The 22,902-nt window shown below is 34.6% G+C and overlaps 1 protein-coding gene across 1 annotated transcript in view; it reads left to right on the plus strand.

The window, feature by feature from the left end:
* The window catches only part of LOC126812475 (forkhead box protein O), a 27,789-nt gene extending 7,578 nt beyond the window's left edge, over window positions 1–20,211 (plus strand). The window contains exon 2 of the mRNA XM_050538882.2: window positions 9,417–20,211. Coding sequence (XP_050394839.1) covers window positions 9,417–10,922 — 1,506 coding nt within the window. The 3' untranslated portion in view covers window positions 10,923–20,211. The remainder of the gene's footprint in view (window positions 1–9,416) is intronic.
* The last annotated feature ends 2,691 nt before the right edge of the window (window positions 20,212–22,902 follow it).

Here is a 22,902-nt window from a genome sequence, read left to right on the forward strand (position 1 = left end):
GTTATTCCATGTCAATAATTCACTTGGATGTAGGAGTATTTAGGCTACATGAACCAGTGGGAGAAAACCTATAATAAGGTTATATGTTTTGTTTGATAAATCTACGTGTACAATCAACACGGCTGTGTGAACACATAAGTTTTGTGTCTAACTACAAAACCTGTAAAGAAAGAGAGAAAAATTAGTTTTGTCCATTCAACACAAACCATGTCATTTTGGGATTAACACATGAAACCGTTACCTTTTCAATAATTTGCTTGTGTGTAGGGGTATACAATAAACTATAATACATACTTATGGAAGAACAATTACTGATTTATCTAGGTGACTTGCACATGTGTGCTTTAGATCATAAGGTCTGTCATTGCAAATATCGTGGTTTTGATTTCCAGCTTGTACATGTAATCATGAATGTGGCCAGGAATGGGGTGGCCTGTCCAACCACATTTGTTTTCTCTCGGTCCTTCGGTTCCTCCTACTAAAGAATCAAAAGAACCCAACGTGCAAGTGACTTATTTGAATAACCCCATTTTTCTCTATCGAATTCCATTTTTTGGAACAAAATAAGTCTGCTTTTAATTATTGTTGAATGTTCAAACTTCATGTAGCTGATGATATTCATTTGAGGGATTTTAACACTGTAAACCAGGTATCATTTAATCTTATGTATCTAGCGCTAATTTCTTTCACATTCGTTTAATATCCAATTCGTAAAAACTGTTTAAAATCACCATAAATCGTTTAATTTGTACTTCTTTCCAGTTTAAAGCTGACCATTTAATTTTGATAATCACTGTTAAAAATAAACCCAATTGATTAATGATGTATAATGATTAACTTTTGAACAGTGGTCAGGAAATTAAATACTTGTAAATTGGACACTCATTATCAAAATTAATCAGTCAGCTTTAAACTGGTGATTTTAAACGATTTTTACAAATTTTTAATCAAAGATTTGATATTAAACGAATGTGAAAGAAATTAGTGCTTAATACCAAAGATTAAATGATACCTCGGTTACAGTGTAAACTTCTTATAAACTACACAATTATCAAAGGTAAATCTCTTAAATCTTGTGCCGGACATGTATTATAAATATCATTAAAAACGTTGAATAAAAACTACACAGACAGGCACCAAAGGGATATTATCGGACAAAGCTTATTGTTTGCTTATTATCCCGCCTGAAATGAAGTTAGGAGGAATATTGAAATGGTGTCCGTTCCTCCCAATTTCGTTTCCGGAGCATATCTCATAAACTGTTCAAGATATCTTTCTGAAACTTGGTACAAACATCAACCTATTACAGTAGTTGTGTCTTTTGCTATGTAGGAATTTCTAGGATTTATATTTTTTGTGTTTCCATGGAAACAAATTTGACATAGGTTTTGGTGTATGATATCCTTTTGAAACTTTGTGCACACATCAACCCATTACAGTAGTTATGCCTTTGGATATATAGGAATTTCTGGGATTTTTATTTTTTGTGTTTCCATGGAAACAAATTTGACTTAGTTTTTGGTGTACAATTTTGTTTCCGGAGCATATCTCAAAAAACATTCAAGATAACTTAATGCAACTTTGTACAAACATCAGCCTAGTTGTGCCTTTTGCTAATTTAGAATTTCTTGGATTTAATAACTTTTGTGTTAACCATGGAAACAAATTTGACTTAGGTTTAGGTGTTCAGTTTTGTTTCCAGAGCATATCACATAAACCATTCAAGATATCTTCATGAAACTTTGTACAAAAATCAACCTATTAAAGTTGCTAATTTTGAGTTTCTCGGATTTAATCATTTTTGTGTTTCCATGGAAACAAATGACTTAATTTTTATGTACAATTTTGTTTCCAAGCATTTCTCATAAATATCTTTTTGAAACTTTGCACACACATCCTCCTATAGTATTACAGTAGTTGTGCTTTTTGCTAATTAGAAAATTCTGTGTTGAATGATTTTTGAATTTTTACTAGGTCCGTCACACTTTTTGGGACACAATAACTCTGCTTCTAATTGAACTAGAATGTTCAAACTTGGTGTAGGTGTTGACTAGGTCAATGCCTTGATGGAGTTCGAAGATAAGCAGAGATAAGCAATTTGATTGGTTGATGCTTTGAGACATGATAACTTTAGTTCTAATTAAGTGAGAGTGATGAAATTTGGTGTCTAGTTTCATTACATCAATAGCGATAAGCTATTTGATTGGCTGAGACTTTAGAACACAATAATTGAGGTAGATTGCCTTGATGGAGATCGATGAAAAACATTGCCTGCTTACGGTAAGCAGAGATAAGCAATCTGATTGGTTGATGGTTTGGGGCACGATAACTTTGGTTATAATTAAGTGAGAGTGATGAAACTCCGAGCATAGATTCATTATATCATTACCTTGACTTTTTTTCGATGATAAGAATTTTCTGCTTAGGCTAAGGAGCGATAAGTATGTATATGTCGCCTGAACATTACGTCACAATGACCTACTTCACGTCATAGCAACCAAATTCCTAAATAAGATGGAAGCTTGTGAAGAATGTGGAAAAGTTTTTTCTAAGAGATGCCATGTCCTGCGACATGCCAGGGAGAGGCATCACCCTACCTTCTTTACGTGTACAGATTGCGGGAAGAAATTCCGCAATTATTTCATGTCGCAATAATTTTTTCCCCACTATAGAAATTCGCAATAATTTCATGTCGCAATTATATTTCACCACCCCAACTCGCAATAATTTCATGTCGCAATAATTTCATGTTTTACAGTATTGTCAAGTTTTATGATGTAGATGTAGATTCATCTTATACAATGTATTCTCCTATTAATCATCGACATTACATAAATTAGCTACTGAACGGGTGAACCAATTACCTTTGATCCTTCACTTATTTCTTATAACTCTGTAATTGATAAAACATGTATGTACATGTACTTAAGGATGTAGATACATACTGTAGAAGGCAAGACTGTCGATTTAGGAATATAGATCTGAAAATGCTTAATGTCAGATTACATTCAGTATTTACAAAAATATGTGCCACCTACATGTACATGTACAAGTGATTGGTAAACTTTTGATGCGCCTGTATTTAATCCAATTGATTCCAAGCCTGAGTCTACGACTCAAATTTTTATATATTTTTTTTTCGTAATTAAATTTTAAATAATTGATTTGAGTCCATTTTAGTGTGGATTAAACCAAGAAAAATTATATTTAGATATTGTCTTGAAACTGAAAGGCCAAAGATGATCAGCGGCTTTAACTATAATATTCTTTTCCAAAAAAAGTAGGGGATAGTGAAATGCAAATAACTATGCAGGTTGTGATATGATAAATAGTCATGAACACTTGACATGCTTTGAGAGTATATACACAGATGAAGAACTTATCGCCCCAACAGAACCACTGAGCTGCACATGCGACACACAGAAGCGCCATAAACGGGGGAGGGGTTCATTGTCAAATTTGACACTTCAAGGAAGGGTTGATGAAAACTGCCGCGTGCTGGTTTATCCTATCCATGTTTGCTTTCCTTTCGGTTCTTGCATAAGATTTACTGTTTAGCGTATCTTTGCTTTAGTGTGTGACGTCAACGGCAACCGACAACACTGCAAGAATTGTCCGTGACACTGCAAGAGAGGGTCAGATTGCCCCAAATCGTGATTGGATGGTTGATTAGGAGCATGCCACGACGAATTGCAGAATATCTGAGGATTGGTGGAGCAATTACTCATTATTAAGACAAAAATCAAAAACGTCCATTTTCAATTTTGACAGTGTACATGTATCTCTTTTCAAGTGAAATGGGTCCGTCAGATAAGCCGCCCATATGAACTGTTTATGTTCATGTGTAGGCAATTGGCCTGTTATTAACATACACTGGTTACCTCTAATAAAAACAGCAGTGTATTTCTGCAGTTTTGTATTGTTTCTGAATATCCCCTACTTTTTTTGAAGAGTATATATCCTTATGAGTTTTTCTTGGGTCTTCTAGTTTGATCCCACTGCTTTGCTAGGACCCGTAAGCAGAAGAGAATTATTGAAATTAAAATGCTATACAGGTATGGTACTACTGCAATGGTAGTCCTACAATGACCAAGTTTGTGTTGAGTGATTGTTAAGCTTTAACTTAAAGGATACTTTAAGATTTGTCCTATTTGTTTATGTTTTAAAGGTACATGTATGTCTTGAGTGTTCAGTAAAGAGTGAGAGAAATGGGATTTAACATCTACTGACACAAACCAGCTCATTTTATTTCAATAATTTGCTTGCATGTACGCTGAAGGGGTACTTGGCAGTGGAAGGAAACCAGAGAAAACCCACTTGACTCATTGAGACCTTTTGATATAAAGTGCATACATGTACGTTAGACCACTCAACCAACCCTCCATCTTAATTTTTGTTAGCGACAATTATTAAGGGTTTTCAATCACTCTCTTGGTATTCGGTAAACTTTTTTCACGTAAAAATACCTGTATTAAAAGGTTAAGGTAAAAATAGTTTGTGACATTTTCTATGTTGATGTAAAAGTTTAACGGAACTGTACTTGATTCATCTCTCAATAAGCTTTCATGTTTTAAAAGTATGCATGACATTTCAATCAACAGTGGAGGGGTGGGGGTTACACACATCCGGATCATGCATTTTTTTTTTGACAATATCTAATTTTTGTACCCATTGCTGTCGCCCATGTCCGGCGTCCACAATTGCTTGTGGATGCTTCAGAGACTAAAGTTAATATTTGATTGACTCTAAATTTATACTCAGTGTAAAAGGTCATGAGACGAAGAAGCCTATTGGTTTTTTTTTGACAAAATCTAATATTTGTACCCATTGCCGTCGCCCATGTCCAGCATCCACAATTGCTTGTGGATGCTTCAGAGACTAAGTTAATATTTGATTGACTTTGAATTTATACACAGTGTTTAAGGTCATGAGACGAAGAAGCCTATTGATTTTCAACAAATTCTGATTATTACTGCCACAGTTACAGCCCTTGATCACTTTGAAATATCTTATATAAGTTATTATCCAATTGACTTTAAATTTATACACAGTGTTTACGGTCAAGAAGCCTATTGATTTTGCCAGGGTTTATGGTCCTTGATCGCTTTGAAATGTTTTGTGGATGTTCTAGAGGCTAAAGTTAATTTATTATTGACTCAAAATTCATACCCAGTGTAAAAGGTCATGAAATGAAGAAGCCTAATGCTTTTCAACAATATCCGGTAATTACTGCCAGAGATACATGTATGGCCCTTGATCACTTTGAAAATATATTGTATGGTCATATGAAGAATCCTATTGATTTTTTAATGATTTCCAATAATTACTGCCAGAGTTATGGCCCTTAATACTTTGAAATGTCTTGTGGATGCTCTAGAGGCTAAAATTAATACCTAATTGACTTTAAATTTATACACACTGTTAAAGGTCATGAGACGAAGAAGCCTATTAGTTTTTAGTTTTTCCAGTAAGGAAAGAGCAAGATCACTAACCAGGAGGCTCCTGGTTGCCGAGAAAATTCCTCAAAATCTTTCAGGACGTTTCCACTTTGCAAAATCAGTAAAGTTAGAAACTATCTACTTGATGATACAATCAAGACCTCAGTTCAAGCCCTTGTCACTGCTAGACTCGACACCTTGGCTTCAACTCTTTACTTACTGGTGTTCCAAAGAAACTTCTTAACTAACTTCAGTCTCTACAAAACTCTCCTACTAGACTTATGACACACCCACTACTGTCATATTACTGAAATACTAGTAAAAATTCCACTGGTTACCTGTGCCCTATCAAATTGACTATAAAACTTTACTTTTAACTTTTAAATCCATGTACAATTTTTAATTTTATTTATTTATTTTTTATTGTTAAGCACATCGGGCACTTATGTGAAAGATGGGCTATAAAAAGTACCATAATAATAGAGCGTCTGGCATTGATAAGTGTCAGTTATTTGGATGGGATGAAAAACCCAGGTCCTGTGTAGGCATTGGTGTTCATGTACATGTTTAGAACCCTTGGCAGACAGAATTCAATGAATAATGGTAGTACAAGAAATCTGGAAATGGCACTCAGCATTGAAAAGTTCTCTCATACTCATAGCACATCTTCATAAGCCCATTTCAGCTCTTAAGAAAAGGGTTTTATGTTTCCCAGGCAAATTTTTTGAAAGAGTTTCATGGTGCTCTTGCAACAAAATTTTTTAACAAGTACATGTACATGTACATGTATGATTCTGCAAAACCCACCATCATGTGGACCAATATGTATGTACATGTATATATGTAAGTGTGTATACAATTCTGTCTAAATGAAGTTATAGTTGGCAAGGCTCCAAGGTATGACTCTTAACTACCTATTTGGCCTAAATTCTTGATGCTAAATCTGGCAGCTAGCAATAGCTGATGTCGTTTGTGTTAATATGTAACTAAGTAGCCAAGTATAATGTTATTCATGAGTTTTCTATTGTTGTTTATTATTAATACATTGATTAAAGCCCCACTTCTACTTTATTTTGGTTTCTGATGTTAGTATAATGTTATTCATGTCATGAGTTTTCTATTGTTTATTATTAATACATGATACATATAATATAATTATAACTCATGACATGGATTAAAGGCCCATATTGGTAACTCACGTTAGTATAATGTTATGAGTTTCTATTGTTGTTTATTATTAATACTAGGGCTTTGACAATATATCGTTCCACCAATATGTATCGATTCGTTCTGGTGATTTGAAACAGAATATGGCTATTTCGCTGTATTGTTGAAAAAATATGTTTTTCAGTTAAGAAAGACCCTGAAACATATTAATAGGTTCAAAATAACTATTAAATTATTAATTTGTTTGATTCGCCATCTCTGTCTTTGTTGCAAACGATTTGTTCTGTGCATGGATCTTCCTTCATCTGGTACGATGTCCGGTGAAAATACATCAAAGGTTCGGCTTCATTTTTTATCAGAAGAAAATAATAAAGCCCTGTGTAAGGCAGAGGTGGCAACCTCTGAGGGAAACAACAAACATGCTTACCTATCTCAAATGCCTTGAAACAGAATGTAATTTGAGACTATTTTGGACATACATGTAATTCGTGATGTAACCGTATTGTGTATTTGCTTTATTGTCAATACGTATCATATCGAAACTGAACGTATCCACAGCCCTAATTAATACATGATATTAATTCATTCGCTGGATTAAAAGCCCATATTGGTCTCTCAATCTGGTTATTCATAACAGGTCCAGTAAGTTTCCTTTGTAATAATAAACCACATGGCGAAGGAAGACATCTTGCTCGGCATGGATTGTGAATCTCGGGATTTGTGCTTGTAAATTGGACCCTCATTATCAAAATTGAATGGTCAGCTTTAAACTGGACATAAGTGATTTTAAACAGTTTTTACGAATTTTTAAACACAGATTGAATATTAAACAAATGTGAAAGAAATTAGTGCTAGATACACAAGATTAAATGATACCTGGGTTACAGTGTTTAATGTTCAACTCTTAGTGGCCTATATCAGGACTGGCCAACCTTTTACATACCATGCGGTAATTTGTTCACACACTAATTCAGATGTGCCAAGTTACTCTTGTATCCCCATCTACGTTTTGTAAATATAACTTTATTAAGCCGGTACCACATGGGTGTTCATTATTCTGGCGTAAGCCGTAGGGTGATTCCATGCGGATGCAGCTTATCTATTACTCAACATGTACATCAAGTGACGCAACCATAGCATTGCACAAACCTGGTGCGATTTCCACAACACTGCATTACTCATAGGAATCGATATATATAGAAAGAAGATAACATTCACTAAAAAATAATGAGTAGGCTTACTTGCGTACTGCCTTACATGTACTTTATTATTATCATGTGATGCACCATTTCTAATCATCCAATACACAACGTTTGGGGGCTGAACCGGAGGTTGACCATCCCTGGCCTAGATGCATATGCAAGTAGGATTGAATTCTAGAACCCCATTCTATTCTAAATCCAGATATCTATTCCATCCAATATATTTATAAGCTTAGATTACAGCAGTGTATTAGAGGTCTTTCTCCTTGTTTCCCTGCATGTAAGTTGTCTTCGATATCCCATCTGTATTATCTAGTTACATTGAACAGAAAAACCATTATTGATGCTATTGATCCAAGCACATTCATTTCTGTCTGCTCATCTCATCCCAAGATAAAAATCTTTTTAATTATAAATTTTGTGTTAGGAGACCCGTTTAGAAGGCTGTGGCTGTTCTACTGTGTGATCGTCCTGTATGATTATAGATTTATTACCAGCCTAACTTGCTACATCTTTTATGTACATCGAATAGGGTTTATATGGACTTGTTAATTTAAGAGAGAGAAAGATGGCGTTTAATGTACGCTCAACATAAACTAGGTCATTTTATTTCAATAATCCGCATGTGAGTAAGGGTTTGAGCTGTAGGAAAAAACTGGAGGACCCGGAGAAAGCCCATGAGGTTAGACAGGTGACTTTACCTTATGACACATACAAGTGTAGAGTTGAAATGACATATTAATTAGTCCATTATTTTGTACTAGTACTAGTAGTAATATGTAAATGGTATATTGTTGTACCCATGATCTCTTAATTTCTGCCTAGTATCCCTGTGTTAAAATTGAATCAGATTTTAAACTAGCTTATTATAAACTATATGTTGTTGCAGACATATAAGGAAGTTTTATATGACCTACAATGACTATTTAAAGATGATCTCTGTAGGAGGGTTGGAAACATATTGATTTAAATAACAATGATGGAGAAAACATGGCAATGGTACTGAGCTAGACCTGGCTTAACCGTCATTTGTATTTTTCTGATAGTATCTAATTTTTCATGGCTTAATTCACTGTAAATCTTCTCAAATTGATTATTTTAAATTTAAATAAAACAAATCTCTCAAATAACAACCAGAGATTTTTAAGTCTGTAAGAGCTTGTCCTCTCAATGTGAGCTGATCCTTGGCTTTGTAACAATAGTTTTGATACAAAAGTGCTGAATCATGATACATGTGACTTAGTCCATTATTATATGTGTATACGTAATAATTTTTTGAAAATCTTTTTTTGTATATTTTATTGTCACCTAATTTTGCTCTAAACTTGCTAGATTGGAGAGCTGCAGTGGGTAAAGCACCGGCTAACTAACCAGGTCTAGGGTTTGATGTGGTTCATTGATGCACAACCGAGGGCCTAACAAGGAACAACAGTTCAGTTAAAAGAACTCTTGAATGCCATTGCTAGTTGCGCAAAATTTCCTTATAGCACTCTGTGTGGTTTATGCCGTCTTGCTTATCCTGGTAGGTCGCAAAAAGTATTTTTACTGCCTAGTTTTATTTCCTCAAAAAATATTTTTTTTAATAACTGCTATTATTTATATTTTTCAGAATTCCATTCGTCACAACTTGTCACTACACAGTCGTTTTATGAGAATCCAGAATGAGGGTACGGGAAAAAGTTCATGGTGGGTTATCAACCCTGATGCAAAACCCGGTAAAACACCTAGACGTAGAGCTGGAAGTATGGAAACAAAAAGTTATGAAAAAAAACGAGGCCGTATTAAGAAAAAGGTTGAGGCTTTACGTGCTGCATTAGAAAATAGTAACAGTCCTACGTCTACTACTGAGGATTTCTTGGACCCTGCTTATCCGTTCTCGTTAAGTGATTTTCGACCCCGTGCTAGTTCCAACGCCAGTAGTTGTGGGGGACGCTTGTCTCCAATTCAGGCTGGTCTTGAATCCGACCTCCACGATAACCAGGTTCCACCAATGTCACCAATACCATGGGCCACGGAAATAGAAAATGGATTTGGATATAATTCCGGCGATGGATTTACGGATCAGTTAGTAGATTCTCTTGTCGATGGTATGAAACTTGGTGACACAGGAGGCCTAAATATAGCAGATTCTATGGACATGAGTGATCAGTTTTTACCCAGTAACTCTAATAGTGGCGACATGAATTTGCCTGATTTCAATCAAAATACTAATTTTAATAGCTCGAACTTTGATAACCAATTTAACACCTTACCAGCCCCTCCTCCTTACCCAGATCGAACAAATGTTCTAACTAATCTGGATAGAAGTCCAGTAACCAATGGTAATACTTTCATGCAGAGAGCAACGCCACCTGTGTACAGGAGACAAGATTTGTTTCAAGAGAATGGCCTGAGTCCTAATGTTAACGGCCAGAGCCCTTTGACCGTGACAACCCAACAATTAAACTCTCCTGTTAGATCTCCAGCACAAGGTAGTCCTCAAAGCTTCCCAAATCGCCTCAGTCCACTTCAACCGCTGCCCAACCAGAATTGTCAGGGTTCTCCTCAAGCACGGCAGATCTCACCACAAGGACGTCAGTTGTCTCCCCAACACATCGGAGGTGTAGTGGGAAATGGTGGACCGAGTGCCCGTACATTGACCGCTCTACAGCAACATTTACAACAGTCTAACAACGACTCCATCCTAAGAGCTGCCTTGACGCAGGGTCCCGCGGGCTACCAGCAACCGACAACTTCCTCCAACAATACCCAGCAGTTTCAACAGTCGTTCACCAACACTGTGAACGCGTTCCCGAATATGAACGGGCAGGTTACTTCCATTAACGCTAACATGATGAACCATGGGGTCACCAGACAGGGCCAACAGCAATTATTGTCAGATCAAGACCTCATGCAGGGGGATTACAACCAAGTTCCTCAGCAGCAGACGGGCAACACTGGCCATGGCCACCCGGGCAATCCAAATGCGGGACTTGATATAGACATTGATTCTCTTATCGCAGGATTAGATTACGATGTAGATTCTATAATAAAACAGGAACTGACACTAGAAGGTAACTTAGACTTTAACTTTGATTCGGGTTCGCAGCCAGGTGGGCGTGGAACGGTTCGATGATTATATAGGAAATTAGAAAATATAGAATTTTAATGTTTTCTCTTTTTTTAAAAAAAAAGTGCATATTGTTATATTTGCATGCTTGTCCGATAATCGTGGTGAAAATATACTACTGCAGGTGATTGATTGTAAATAGGGCAGCAGCACGGGATGATAGTATCCATGGAGACATTGTACCACACAATTGGGTAAAAAATATGGTACATTTTATACACATTGTTCAAATAATTCATCCATTGGTAGGGATTATAAAATCATAGTGTTGATAATAAACTGTTAGTACATTTAAAGAACTACTATAGTTGTTATACTACCCATTTCTTTCGTGAAGTGAATTCATTGTTATTGGAGAGGTTAAATACATTACATTACTAGAGAAATACTGTTATATTTCATTATGTTTTACTTAATTAGTTCATCAATAGTCTATCCTGGCGTTTATTGTGCGTGTTATATATATATATTATATATCATATACTATTTCTATACGTTGTTCAAAATAAACAATGCTACAGTGCCAATGGTTTGCTGTATATAATACTAATGTCGGTGACATAACGACAAGATTGTTACGTGTGTCACCATTGTTCTAATATTTGTTACGTTTGAAACTTGTATTTTAAAAAAGGGTTCCAGAATTATTGCAGGGAATATTGTTGATTTGACTCGTCCATGAACAGATTTCAAATATTTCTGTTTTTAAAGTGGGAAAAATGGGACTGCCATGGGAGAAGTTATTGTGAATTGTTTTATCATGCTCCATGTTGACATGTGACAGCATGGGTGGTTACTGGTGGCAGACCCTAACAGAGTGGGTTTTGAAAGTAATGAGACAGCTATGGAGAATTTAAGGAGTGGATATCGCTTGAAGTACTTGTACAGTGACTCTTGCCTTGTTAGCTGAGTGGATGTCACAGAAGATATAATTGCTCTCCCTTACGTACAGTAGTAAATCATATATATGTGTTAAAATACAGGTTATATGACATAGTAGCTGTGGTTTATAAATGCATATCGCTAACAGTACGTTGGATGTGATGTGAGTAGTTACTGGTGGCGAACCCTTTTGGCAAATCCTAAATATGTGTAAGAAACTCGTGTTATGGTTATCTAATGTGAGTCTCTTTTTTTTTGTACATACTATATAAGTACTAAAATACATCACCAACTAATAATATCTACCTTCTTGAGCATAATGCTTTGTGGTACAATCTGTAAGCGCTCATGTACATTCGATATATCCAGCAAGAAACATCCCTTTTAAGTCAGAAACACCCTAATCCCTAGCTATTGGAATAAAATAACTTTAAAAAGTCAGAAACACCCTAATCCCATAGCTATTGGAATAAAATAACTTTAAAAAGTCAGAAACATCCTTATCCCATAACTACATGTACATTAAAAGTTGTCTTTCAATGTATTTTAGTCAGCGCATATTAGCCACAAACCTTTTACAAATGTATATTGAAGCAACAAAAAACTTGAATTAGTGGTATTCAGTTTTAAGCTGTAATTCTGAAGGACACTATATTGCATTGAATTGATGGGCAACTGAAAAATAAATTTGTGAACTGGTCAATTTCATTGAAGTTTACCCTCCCTGATTACTGGCATATATAGGTCAAAAAGAAGAGCCCTTTGTAATTAAGGGCTAATAATTGAAGACCGTCTGTGAAATCGTACAAAAGAGTGAAACCTGATATTTTGTTTATTGGAAAAGGGTTTGATGGGAGACAAAGAAGTCTTTGAATAGCTGACAAATATTGTCATTAAAAACAAATTAGCATGAATAGAACAATCTTACATGTACTATAAATAGTATCCTTTTAATCCCTGAAGATTGTACATGTATTAAAATTATGTTTTTTTGTACATCCTCATTATAGCTGGAGCTTGTTGTCTGATATAAACATTTAACCAAAGTGCACTAAAAGTAATCACCTTTTATTTTAATTACTATCATTCTTTACATGTACATGTAATTAAAGTTATGAATTCCATGAAGAAGGTGATCCTCAGATTATGTGATAAGCTACTAAAATCAACTTGCAGCCCTTTAAAACTGATTAATCTGTTCGGCTATCATTAATGAGAGAGAAATTGGGTTAATTCTACTCAACACAGACTAGGTCATTTTGGGCACTAACCTGCGGTACAATTTTTTTCAATTATTCACTTGAACATAGGGGTCCTTTCATTAGTGATGCATGAGCAAGTGTATACTTAGACTTGGAAAGAATTCATATTTTTAATGTCATTTCAAAAATTTGTAGATCCTTCTATTTAATCTCTACTTTTCCAACGCTTGTGTTTAAATGACGAATGCAAACATTCGAGATTTGTTTATTATTTTCGGGGGATTTCAATGCATTGAAATAATTACATTAGTGGCAACAGGCCCGGTCGAAGATTCATTTCAAGTTATTAAATCATTCTATTCATATCCAGAACCTGTTTCAGTTTAAATAGTAGTGATAAAGCCCCTCCTACTTTCTAAAAATCATAATGTTTAAGTTGCAATCATTTTGTGAAAGGGGTGCTTCATAATGTGAAAAGCACCACACACACCTTACATGAATTTGGATTAGACCTTCTAAATTGATGTTTTTTGCTGGATATTATTCGACATGTGCTGAATCCAAACCCAGATTTTATAAGAAACATAATTTTATTCAATGAACACTTTAAAGTATGCCGTCTTTCCCTGTATCATGTATAAAACAATTGTTTGTTTATTCACACTGTTATAGAAAGTTGTTTATAGATTTATTTTTGGTGTGATTAAAATCAAAGCTGGTTTTTATGTTTTGAATTTCAAGTAGATTGTAACATAAACTGTATCATCTTGTCCTTTTCCTTGGTCAACTATTACAATATGTTCCTTGGGTGAACATGGAATCCTGATTGTCATATTACTGGACGATGGTGACTACAATGCTAACAATCTCCTGCAGTCTGGTGCCAATCAAATAACAAGGTTTGGTAACCACTCTTGGCAATCATTACCCTCATTGAAACAGTTGTTCTATATGAATTAGCCTATAATAATACAACAGTTTATGAAATAGGCAAGAAACTGTCCATGTCTAGGTCAAACTTAGGGCTAACTTAATTTCTCAATTGTGATTGGTCGGTAACTTTTCTCCTATAGGCACATGTCTGAGTCACAATGAGACATTGTCATTAATCTGGCCTTCAATGTGTTTTAGACATGGCCAAACATTTTTTTTTGCAGAAACTGTGTATTATATGTTTAGATTGTAAGCTAATTTTAGATATAATTGATAAAGAGGTTTGTTACCTTAGTAATTGAATCTTTAGCAAGAAACTGTTTGGCCATGTCTAGGTCAGATTTAGGGCTAACTTAATTTCACATGGCCAAACATTTTCTTGCATAAGCTGTATGTATAAATTTAGATATTAGGCTAATTCCAAATCAGATAACTGATTAAGAGGTGCATGACCTTACTAATGACATCTAAGGGCAGTAGTGGACTTAGGAGAATTGACAAGATAAAAAAATGTGTAGGTAAATGTAAATATTATAATGTTATTAATGTATTTCATGTAGCTGTACATATCGGCACAATATTCACCCGTTATATCTTCTTGTTATTGATGTACAGATAGTGTAAATAATAATCATTCATGAAATAGACATGCCTACTTACTGTATATTAAAGGGGAATGTTACACACATCCATTTTTTATTTGAGACATATATCGGTGTCCAGATTTCATAAATTTGAATTTTATTGAAAAATGAAATTTAGAATATATTTGCAGTGAGACGGATGACCAACATGTAGCAATTACACATGTGATTGCTGGTTATTATTTTTGGCATACATGTACATGAGTTACAGAAATTTTACAAAAGTAGATTTCTGATCCGATAAGGTTTAATTTTACAAAAGTAGATTTCTGATCAGATAAGGTTTAATTTTGCAAAAGTAGATTTCTGATCAGATAAGGTTTGTTTCAAGAACACATACATGTACATAAGTAAATTCAATATTTAGGATATTGAAACAAGTTAAGATGCTCATAAAAGTTTATTAACAAAATTGCTGGACCTGAGTAACTTTTCCCTTTAACATTACATAATATGATTGTTTATTATGTTGATCTCTTTGTATCATACATATGTTCTCCATGACCAGTATATGAGTGTGTGTGCGTGCGTGTAATTGTGTACGTATAGTGTATGTGCGAAGACGTATTGCCTGTGATATATATCTGTTTGGCTATCAGACTTTTCTTTTCGTTATTTTTAGCAGTTTTTAGTTTAATTTTAAAAAAATAAAATAAGTTGTTAAATTTTCCTGTTAAAAAATGTTTTCTCAGACTTGGGGTGGTACGCACTGCACAAGCAGCACTTAGCTAATGTTAATGCTGTGTGTACAACTCTTTAGGAACAGTAGGATTATATTATTTTAAGTTGTTATAGTGCTGTAATTTTATTTATATGTATGTTTTATTGAAATAATGTAGTGCTGATTTTTTTTTAATTTTCTTTCTCGGGGCTCCCTTTTGCACAAAAAGGCTTTGACCTCTTTGATTTTGGACAAAAATAAGGGTCATCTTAATGAAAATTTATGTGTTGATTAGCTGGGAGACTTCCTACATTTTAGGACTGCAGATATGACAGTTTATGGTAAAACTGAATTAGTAAACAAAACCAACATCTGCTTAATCTTTTGATTTAATCAAATTATAATAGATCTAGTTTCACTTCTAATTGAAATAAAATTATGATAGATCTAGTTTCACTTCTAATTGAAATCAAATTATAATAGATCTAGTTTCACTTCTGATTGAAATCAAATGATGATATACCTAGTTTGAATTGTAATTGAAATCAAATTATAATAGATCTAGGTTCACTTCTAATTGAAATAATATATTAATTATCCCAATTCAACACGATACATGTATGTTCAATTGGTTATTTTGACTAAAATCAAAGAGGTTTAAACCATCAATATAGTGCTATAGTAATAAAATAAAAACACTGTAGTAATCAGTTCATATATTTCCCAGGTTAAAGATTATACCTCATAACAAACACGTACTATTTCCATTTTAATAGGAGTTAATATTTTCACAATTAAAACTATTCTATAACTAATTTCCTGGGTACATATTTTTACAATTTAAAATGGGGCATAATCTATGAAATAGCCTATATTTTGAAAATACTACATTGGGATTCATACTTATTTGGGCCCTTAATCAGTGAAAACACAGTATCCAGAAAATATTTTTGTTATAGATTTTTTGAATAAAGACCAAATTCAGTAATTTATTCCTATTTTGAAGTGTAAATGAAATAGTTATAAATTTTAATGTTAAAGTAATTCAATGAAATTGCTGCAATATATGGTTCTATATTCGTTACTATTATAAAACTCATTGATTTAGATAAATATATATACATGTATTGTAGTATAGTATACTGCTGATTATAAAAAGAAAATAACGTATAAATTCCAATTTACCTCAATAAAGGGTTGTGTGGATATGACGTATACCATTGGAAATAAAGAAACTGTTTGTCATTGTACAACACAATACAGACTTCCACCTTTTATCGTCACAACCCTGACCTGAATAGATTTAAAGAGCTGTCATGATTATCATTTTTGAGGGATATATTCATTACTTGAGGCCCCACTTAACAATGATTACATATATTTATATTTACAAAAAACAAAACAAAAGCTCTAGGTCAGCTAAACAGTTGTGCAATGATGGGGCCATAGACTATAACTCATCTTATGTCTTATATACAACCAACACGGCACGATTATTCTACTTTCAGCTGCATAGTTTACCATGAGCATTCGCATCATGCTATCAACATTTAAAACAAAGTGGGGGAGGGGGTATTGTCCCGGACCCAGAAATTATATTAAAGTCATAATAGCTCTTTAAGTTGTATTTTTGATTAATATTCAGTGAACCATGGCTTAACTGACAAAATAAGTACATGTTTGTTTATGCATCATAATCCCAGTGACACTATCAATTCTCTGAATATTAATGTTAAATTAAACATCTTTGTTTAATGGACTGTCAGTTTACCCAATGTTGGTTTATTAGACTGTCAGTTTAACCAGTGTAGATATATTAGACTGTCAGTTTAGCCAGTATTGGTTTATTGGACTATCAGTTTAGCCAGTGTTCACTGTTTAAGGTATGACCTGTTGTCAACTGCTTGTTATTAAATGCTATATAACATGTTAAAGTATACATGTATATGTTGGGTACAGTGCCTTTAATCTTTATAGCCTCTGTACACTATCTTTACAATATATAGTCTATATCAAGATTATCTTTCAATAATTTACAAACCAGTCAGTTGTTTTATGTATGTAGCTCATTAGACATTTTTCTTAATCTCTTTTTATGAATTAAATTTTAAGGGTTTTTACACATTAGAACTGTAAATTTAGCTGTATTCATTGTGTTTTACACAACAAAACTTATATAAACATATTGTGTGTTCTAGGAGGAGTAAAACTCCATTTCTTCTCTCTCTTCTATTATCTTATCCAGATTTTCTTGGCAACTTGAGATAGATAGATATTGACCATGAGTTATCACATATTTCACACTTCGTATATCATGGCTCTTCCATCATACCTTGACCTCCAGTTACTTATTTGAGCAGGTTACTCATCTTACAGCTAGTTATCTGTAACAAAATCCATTTTCTCCTTTAGTCTTTTGCCTTCAATAGATCTTTAAACCTGTCGCCCACACCTCATAACTGTCAGAAAATTGCTCACCACTAAGCCATTAATGTTCCTGGTTGGTATTTTTCTTTTAGCTTTTGCCAAGGTTTTTTTACACATTCAGTCAGTTTTTTAGAAAAAAAATTTAAATACCTATGTAGCAGTTGTCAAGCCATTATGGCATTAGGATTCCAGAATTCGGATCTTTGTGTGGGCCAAGAAGAACCTTGGGATTTTTCAAGCCTGGTTTAACTTGTTAGGACTTCATCCTACAACTACAGTGATGTTAAACCCCATTTCATTTCATTTGTCATTTTAAGCTAAATTAACTTGACCTGAGACATGAATGTATGTAGATTATTTTTATACTGAATTATCCAGGTAGTATTAGTGAGTAAATCCTCATTAGCAGGGAGGGATCAAGTATTTATGGCATTAAGTTAAAAATAGCACCAAAAGGCTTACTTCATCTCTTCATGTAGGTTAGAAAGGACAAAATACTATACCAAGCATTCAAATATTCTTGTTCAAAATACATAGAAGGGTGGTTGAACCCACTTTCGTTCATCGATTTGAATTTTGTGGCTTTGATTCCAAGTTTGTTCAGTCCCAAAATGACCAGGGTTTGTATCAGTGGACTCCCACACAAATAACTTGTACCTAGACTTTAACACTCATTTCCATTCTAAAGATTATTTGGTTTACACCCCACCCAGCCACCCTTAATTTCAGAAAAACTGATATCAATCTGTTGAGAATTGGATTCAGTTTAAGTTAGGGCTTACTCCTTCTAGAACACCTCATACCACTTCTCATTTACTTTACTGTATAATAATATTACTGGTTTCATGTAAGAAAAAGAAGAAATTGTTGCTTTTAGTTTCTCATGGTATTAAAGTCACATACCTAACAATTTTTGTTGACCTTAACCTTTTATTCCATATTATAATACAACATTATCAATGCTTACTTACAATGAGTTATTGATTATGGCTTAAAGAAATATTTTTATGTGAAAATTTGCTGGTTAAAATCGAATTAAATTAAATGTAAAAAAAACCCCAAAAAAACAGAAGAGTTACTTCAACTCCTTATTGGTTGTTGTAAAAAGTCTTCTTTATATTTTTATTACTGGATTATCGTATCCTTATCCCCAAACCATGAATTTCTAAGGTCCACAGTCAAATTACATTGTTCTGGAGCCTATATGGTGGTTTAGGTCATAAAGGCTTTTTTACACTGACCAACTTTTATCTATTTCTTAAAGTAACTGTGTGTGATTTGCATTTTTTGGAAAATATCAAATTTCACATGGCTTGGTCCAGGCTCAGCTAATATGTACTCAGATTGATTATTAAGAAAACAAAATCAAACTATCAACGGTAGATAATCTCCCTGCATGGATCCAGCCCATCATAAAGATAGCAGTAAAACATTTACATAGGGAGCAGCCTAGATCATGGTATTTCAATTGATCATTTTTTTGTTAATACTGAACAAAATTGAACTATTTTTAGACTGATATTCCTATTACCGATAATTAGAGATTCAACTTTTACAATATTGCAGTTTGGAAGGGATTCCTATGTCGCTCAAATCAAGCTCAGTCTTTAAAAAATTATTAAACGAGAATATAAATGTTAAAAAAATAAGTTAATCAAGTTATTGAGCTGAGAATGTAGAATAAATGTTATGCTTGATGGTTATGCTTGTTAATGATATCATTATATTATGTTTTCATTTCATTTTGTGGTTTTGTTAAAAATGCTTAAATATATATATACATGTATATTTTATCTCTTGGGGCTGCATTTCTGTTTGTTGTTAGAACCCAAATTGGAGTTTAAAATTAAATGTTGCTTGTGTAAACAAAATAAATATGCTGTTAGTCTTTTTGTGCATTACCTCTTTTAGTGTCCAAGAGGGATACCGCAGCCCCCTGTGATCCTCATTGCTATCCTTTTGCATTCACTCTTAGTAACAGAGCCAAATGTTCAGGAGAAGCAAATGGGACTGTGTGTCATGATCAATGCTTTAATTGTATGCTGTCACATTCAATCCCATGGATGTCTGTTTCCACCAAGGTTGATATCTCAGGCATGGGCATTGTAATACATATTATAATTAAGGGCCATCATGTAACACATATCAGTTAAGCCAAGCTTAAAAAGTCACAATTTTAATCTCCAACAAGGGTTAAACGCACAATAGAGACCTTATTCATTGAAGACTTAAATCCTTAATAGTTGGTTGTAACTTTTAATCAACATTTTGTTACCATAGTAATTTTTTAACAATCATGATTTTGGGTTACAATTGATTGCAGAGTAACTGCAGAACAAAACACAAAGAGGTCTAAGTCTTCATGAAGAGGTACCCTAGAACTCGGCCCCTTATGACAATGATGAAGACTAATTTTATAAATAGTCAAATGCTGACTGACAATACATAAGATATTGTTGAAATTTAATGGATGTATAAAATATGATATAATATGATGTTCTGTTTGTTTATGTTGAGATTCTGTGTTAATAATAATATATCTATCATATATCTTTTGTCTTTTCTTTATACATACCATGGAGTCTTGGGTATATACTTGTGCCTAAATTCTAAGAAGTATTGGGTAATTCTTGGGCAATGCAATTGTGACTAAATCCTCTGGAGTCTTGGGTAATGTACTTGTGACGAAGTCCCATTGAGTCTTGGGTAATGTACTTTTTTTGTCTACATACCATGCATTCTTGGGTCAATTACTTGTGCCTAAATCCAACGGAGCCTTATTTGAGACTACATACTATGGAGTCTTGGGTGATTTACTGGTCTTTCCATTTCATGTTGTCTGGAGAATTTATCATTACATTCTATGGAAAGTTGGGGAAATTTACTTATCCCTGTCTAACTGTGGTTGTAGGATGAGTTTGCTGCAGCTAATGCTAGCTATACAGTTGGTGCTGCTCTAGTGTCAGTCACATCTGGTACTGTCAAATATGCTAACCCTCTCGTTGTACAGAGGGCTCTGCCATGTTCTGGTGTCCGGTTGGGCAATGTTCCATTAGGTGTCACATCTGGTAATCTGGTTATACATGTACATTAGGTTCTGTGCTGGTGTCATAGCTAGTGCTGCTCTAATCTCACATTGGTTGCTATTTCATTGACCAATGCGTTGCTTCTCAAGTGTCTCATCAGGAGATGTTCTCCCCAGTATATGTTTGCTGCTTTTCTAATTGATAGCACTGTCTGTCAAGTTCTGTTTATGTGGGATAGATAGTAACTAAATCTGGCTTCTTTAATAAAGAATCCTGACCAACGGTATAACAAAACTATAGTGCATGGAAACCGCACAGAATGTAAAGTGCTGTGGTCAACGGAAAAGCCTTTACCATGACGTAAAGCGGGGGAAATGAAATGAAATGAAATGGAGTTTAACGTCCTACTGTTCTGCTCCTAACCTGGGCTAATGAAGACGGGCATACGCCATACAGTGTGCTATGAGGGAAATTTTGCCCGGGCAGCGGCACTACGGCCTACTCTTATATCGAATTCCAACTGCCAAGGGATCTTTTACGTGCACGCCAATGTGTACACGAGACCTCGGTTTTTCGTCCCATCTGAATGACTAGACAGCTTTCCTTGTCAGCCCCTCCGTCCTGCATCACTGACAAGGGAGAACCACACCGGAAAATCTGGATGAACTTTCTCGGCCAATGCAGGGATCGAACACCCGACCTCCAGGCTAGCGAGCTAGCGCCTTACCCACTTAGCCACGTGATCCCCGTAAAGCGGGGGAGGGCTAATCAAAATGTCAAAAAGCTTCTGTCTTGAGTACAAATTCCACTCCGCTCTGAATTAGTCCACGTCTAGCGTATTAAAGCCAGATATTTTCCCTTTTCCATGCACGTTCTTAATGCTTTATTTAGCTAGCAGTTAAAGTAGCTAAGTCTCTAACTCAATATCATCCAAAATCTTCAACATTGAAAAAACAAATTATTTGTCAATTTAAATCAACATTGATGCTGTGATCTTACCGGAAAAAGATGGGCTTCTGATATCCAAAATTTAAGACAAAATAAACATTTTACCATTGGTACACGAATCGTGTACCATAATGCGTTTGAGCCCCAGTTCTAGCAAGAGACTCGAGGAACGAGGCTAGACATATTGCACCAAACCAAACGGCCTTTGTAGACTGGAATAACCAGGCGCTAGAAATTTGCATTCGATTGAGACTGCTGGCTTATTTCGCGGAACATAACTGATTTGCAATTAGAGTAAAAACGGAAACCATTGAATGTATATCAGTTTATATGCATTCATATTACAGTATTATATGAGTTCCGACCCACTTGTGTCAATTTCTAGGTCCCAAATGTTAGCGATTTAGCTCCTTTAAGCTCATTTGTCCATTAGATCCATGTTCGCTTTCCATGGTACCTTTACCTTGACCGCAAAAACGACTGTCGAGCACACCGATCTGAAATTATATTTTAAAGAAGCATTAACTTCTTGCAGTCCCATATTTATATAAACAGAGTGTGTCCAACTCCGATCATGTTCGCCATTTCGTCACCCAATCTGTAAGTTTAATAGTTAAACAATACATCAAAACAATTATAAAATAACAAGGGTCACTGAAGACAAAAAAAAAGCCATTTCGTTACCTAATCACAATTGAGGCAACAGTTGGCCAGATTCTCTATATATTTATATATGGCCTTGACACCTTGAAGTTTTTTGCCGCTATGTACAAATTTTGTTTCGATCTAATAATGCAGATATTATACAAGAGGCGTTTAGATTAGATATATACAAAATTCGATATAGATCTTCAGACTTACAGGGCGGACTGGCCATAAGGGCATCTGGAAAATGACTGGTGAGCTGGGACCGCCAGGTAACAAATGGTTAAAAATACTGCCGAAAAGCAATTAATGAATAATTATAATAAGCCACCGGACGTTGTGATTGTGTCATTCATTGCATTAGCTTTCTGGGTTAATGTCGAATAACGCAGTCAAGGGTATCAGATTTCTGAAAAGAGTAGTCTCGGTCACCCAGAACCTCATAATCTTGAACGTTGGGAGGGTCTGGGTCAGTTGTCAACATTTGGGGAAATTTACTGGATAATCAACCACTTAAAAACCAAACTCCCAGTTAAGCACGGGGAAATAAACTTTTAAGCTAAAATCAAGTAAGAGCTGCGCCCCTTCCCGAAATAAATCGCATACTTCATGCATTAT

The sequence above is a fragment of the Patella vulgata genome, chromosome 2 (genome assembly GCF_932274485.2).
Source record: "Patella vulgata chromosome 2, xgPatVulg1.2, whole genome shotgun sequence".
Lineage (NCBI taxonomy): Eukaryota > Metazoa > Mollusca > Gastropoda > Patellidae > Patella > Patella vulgata.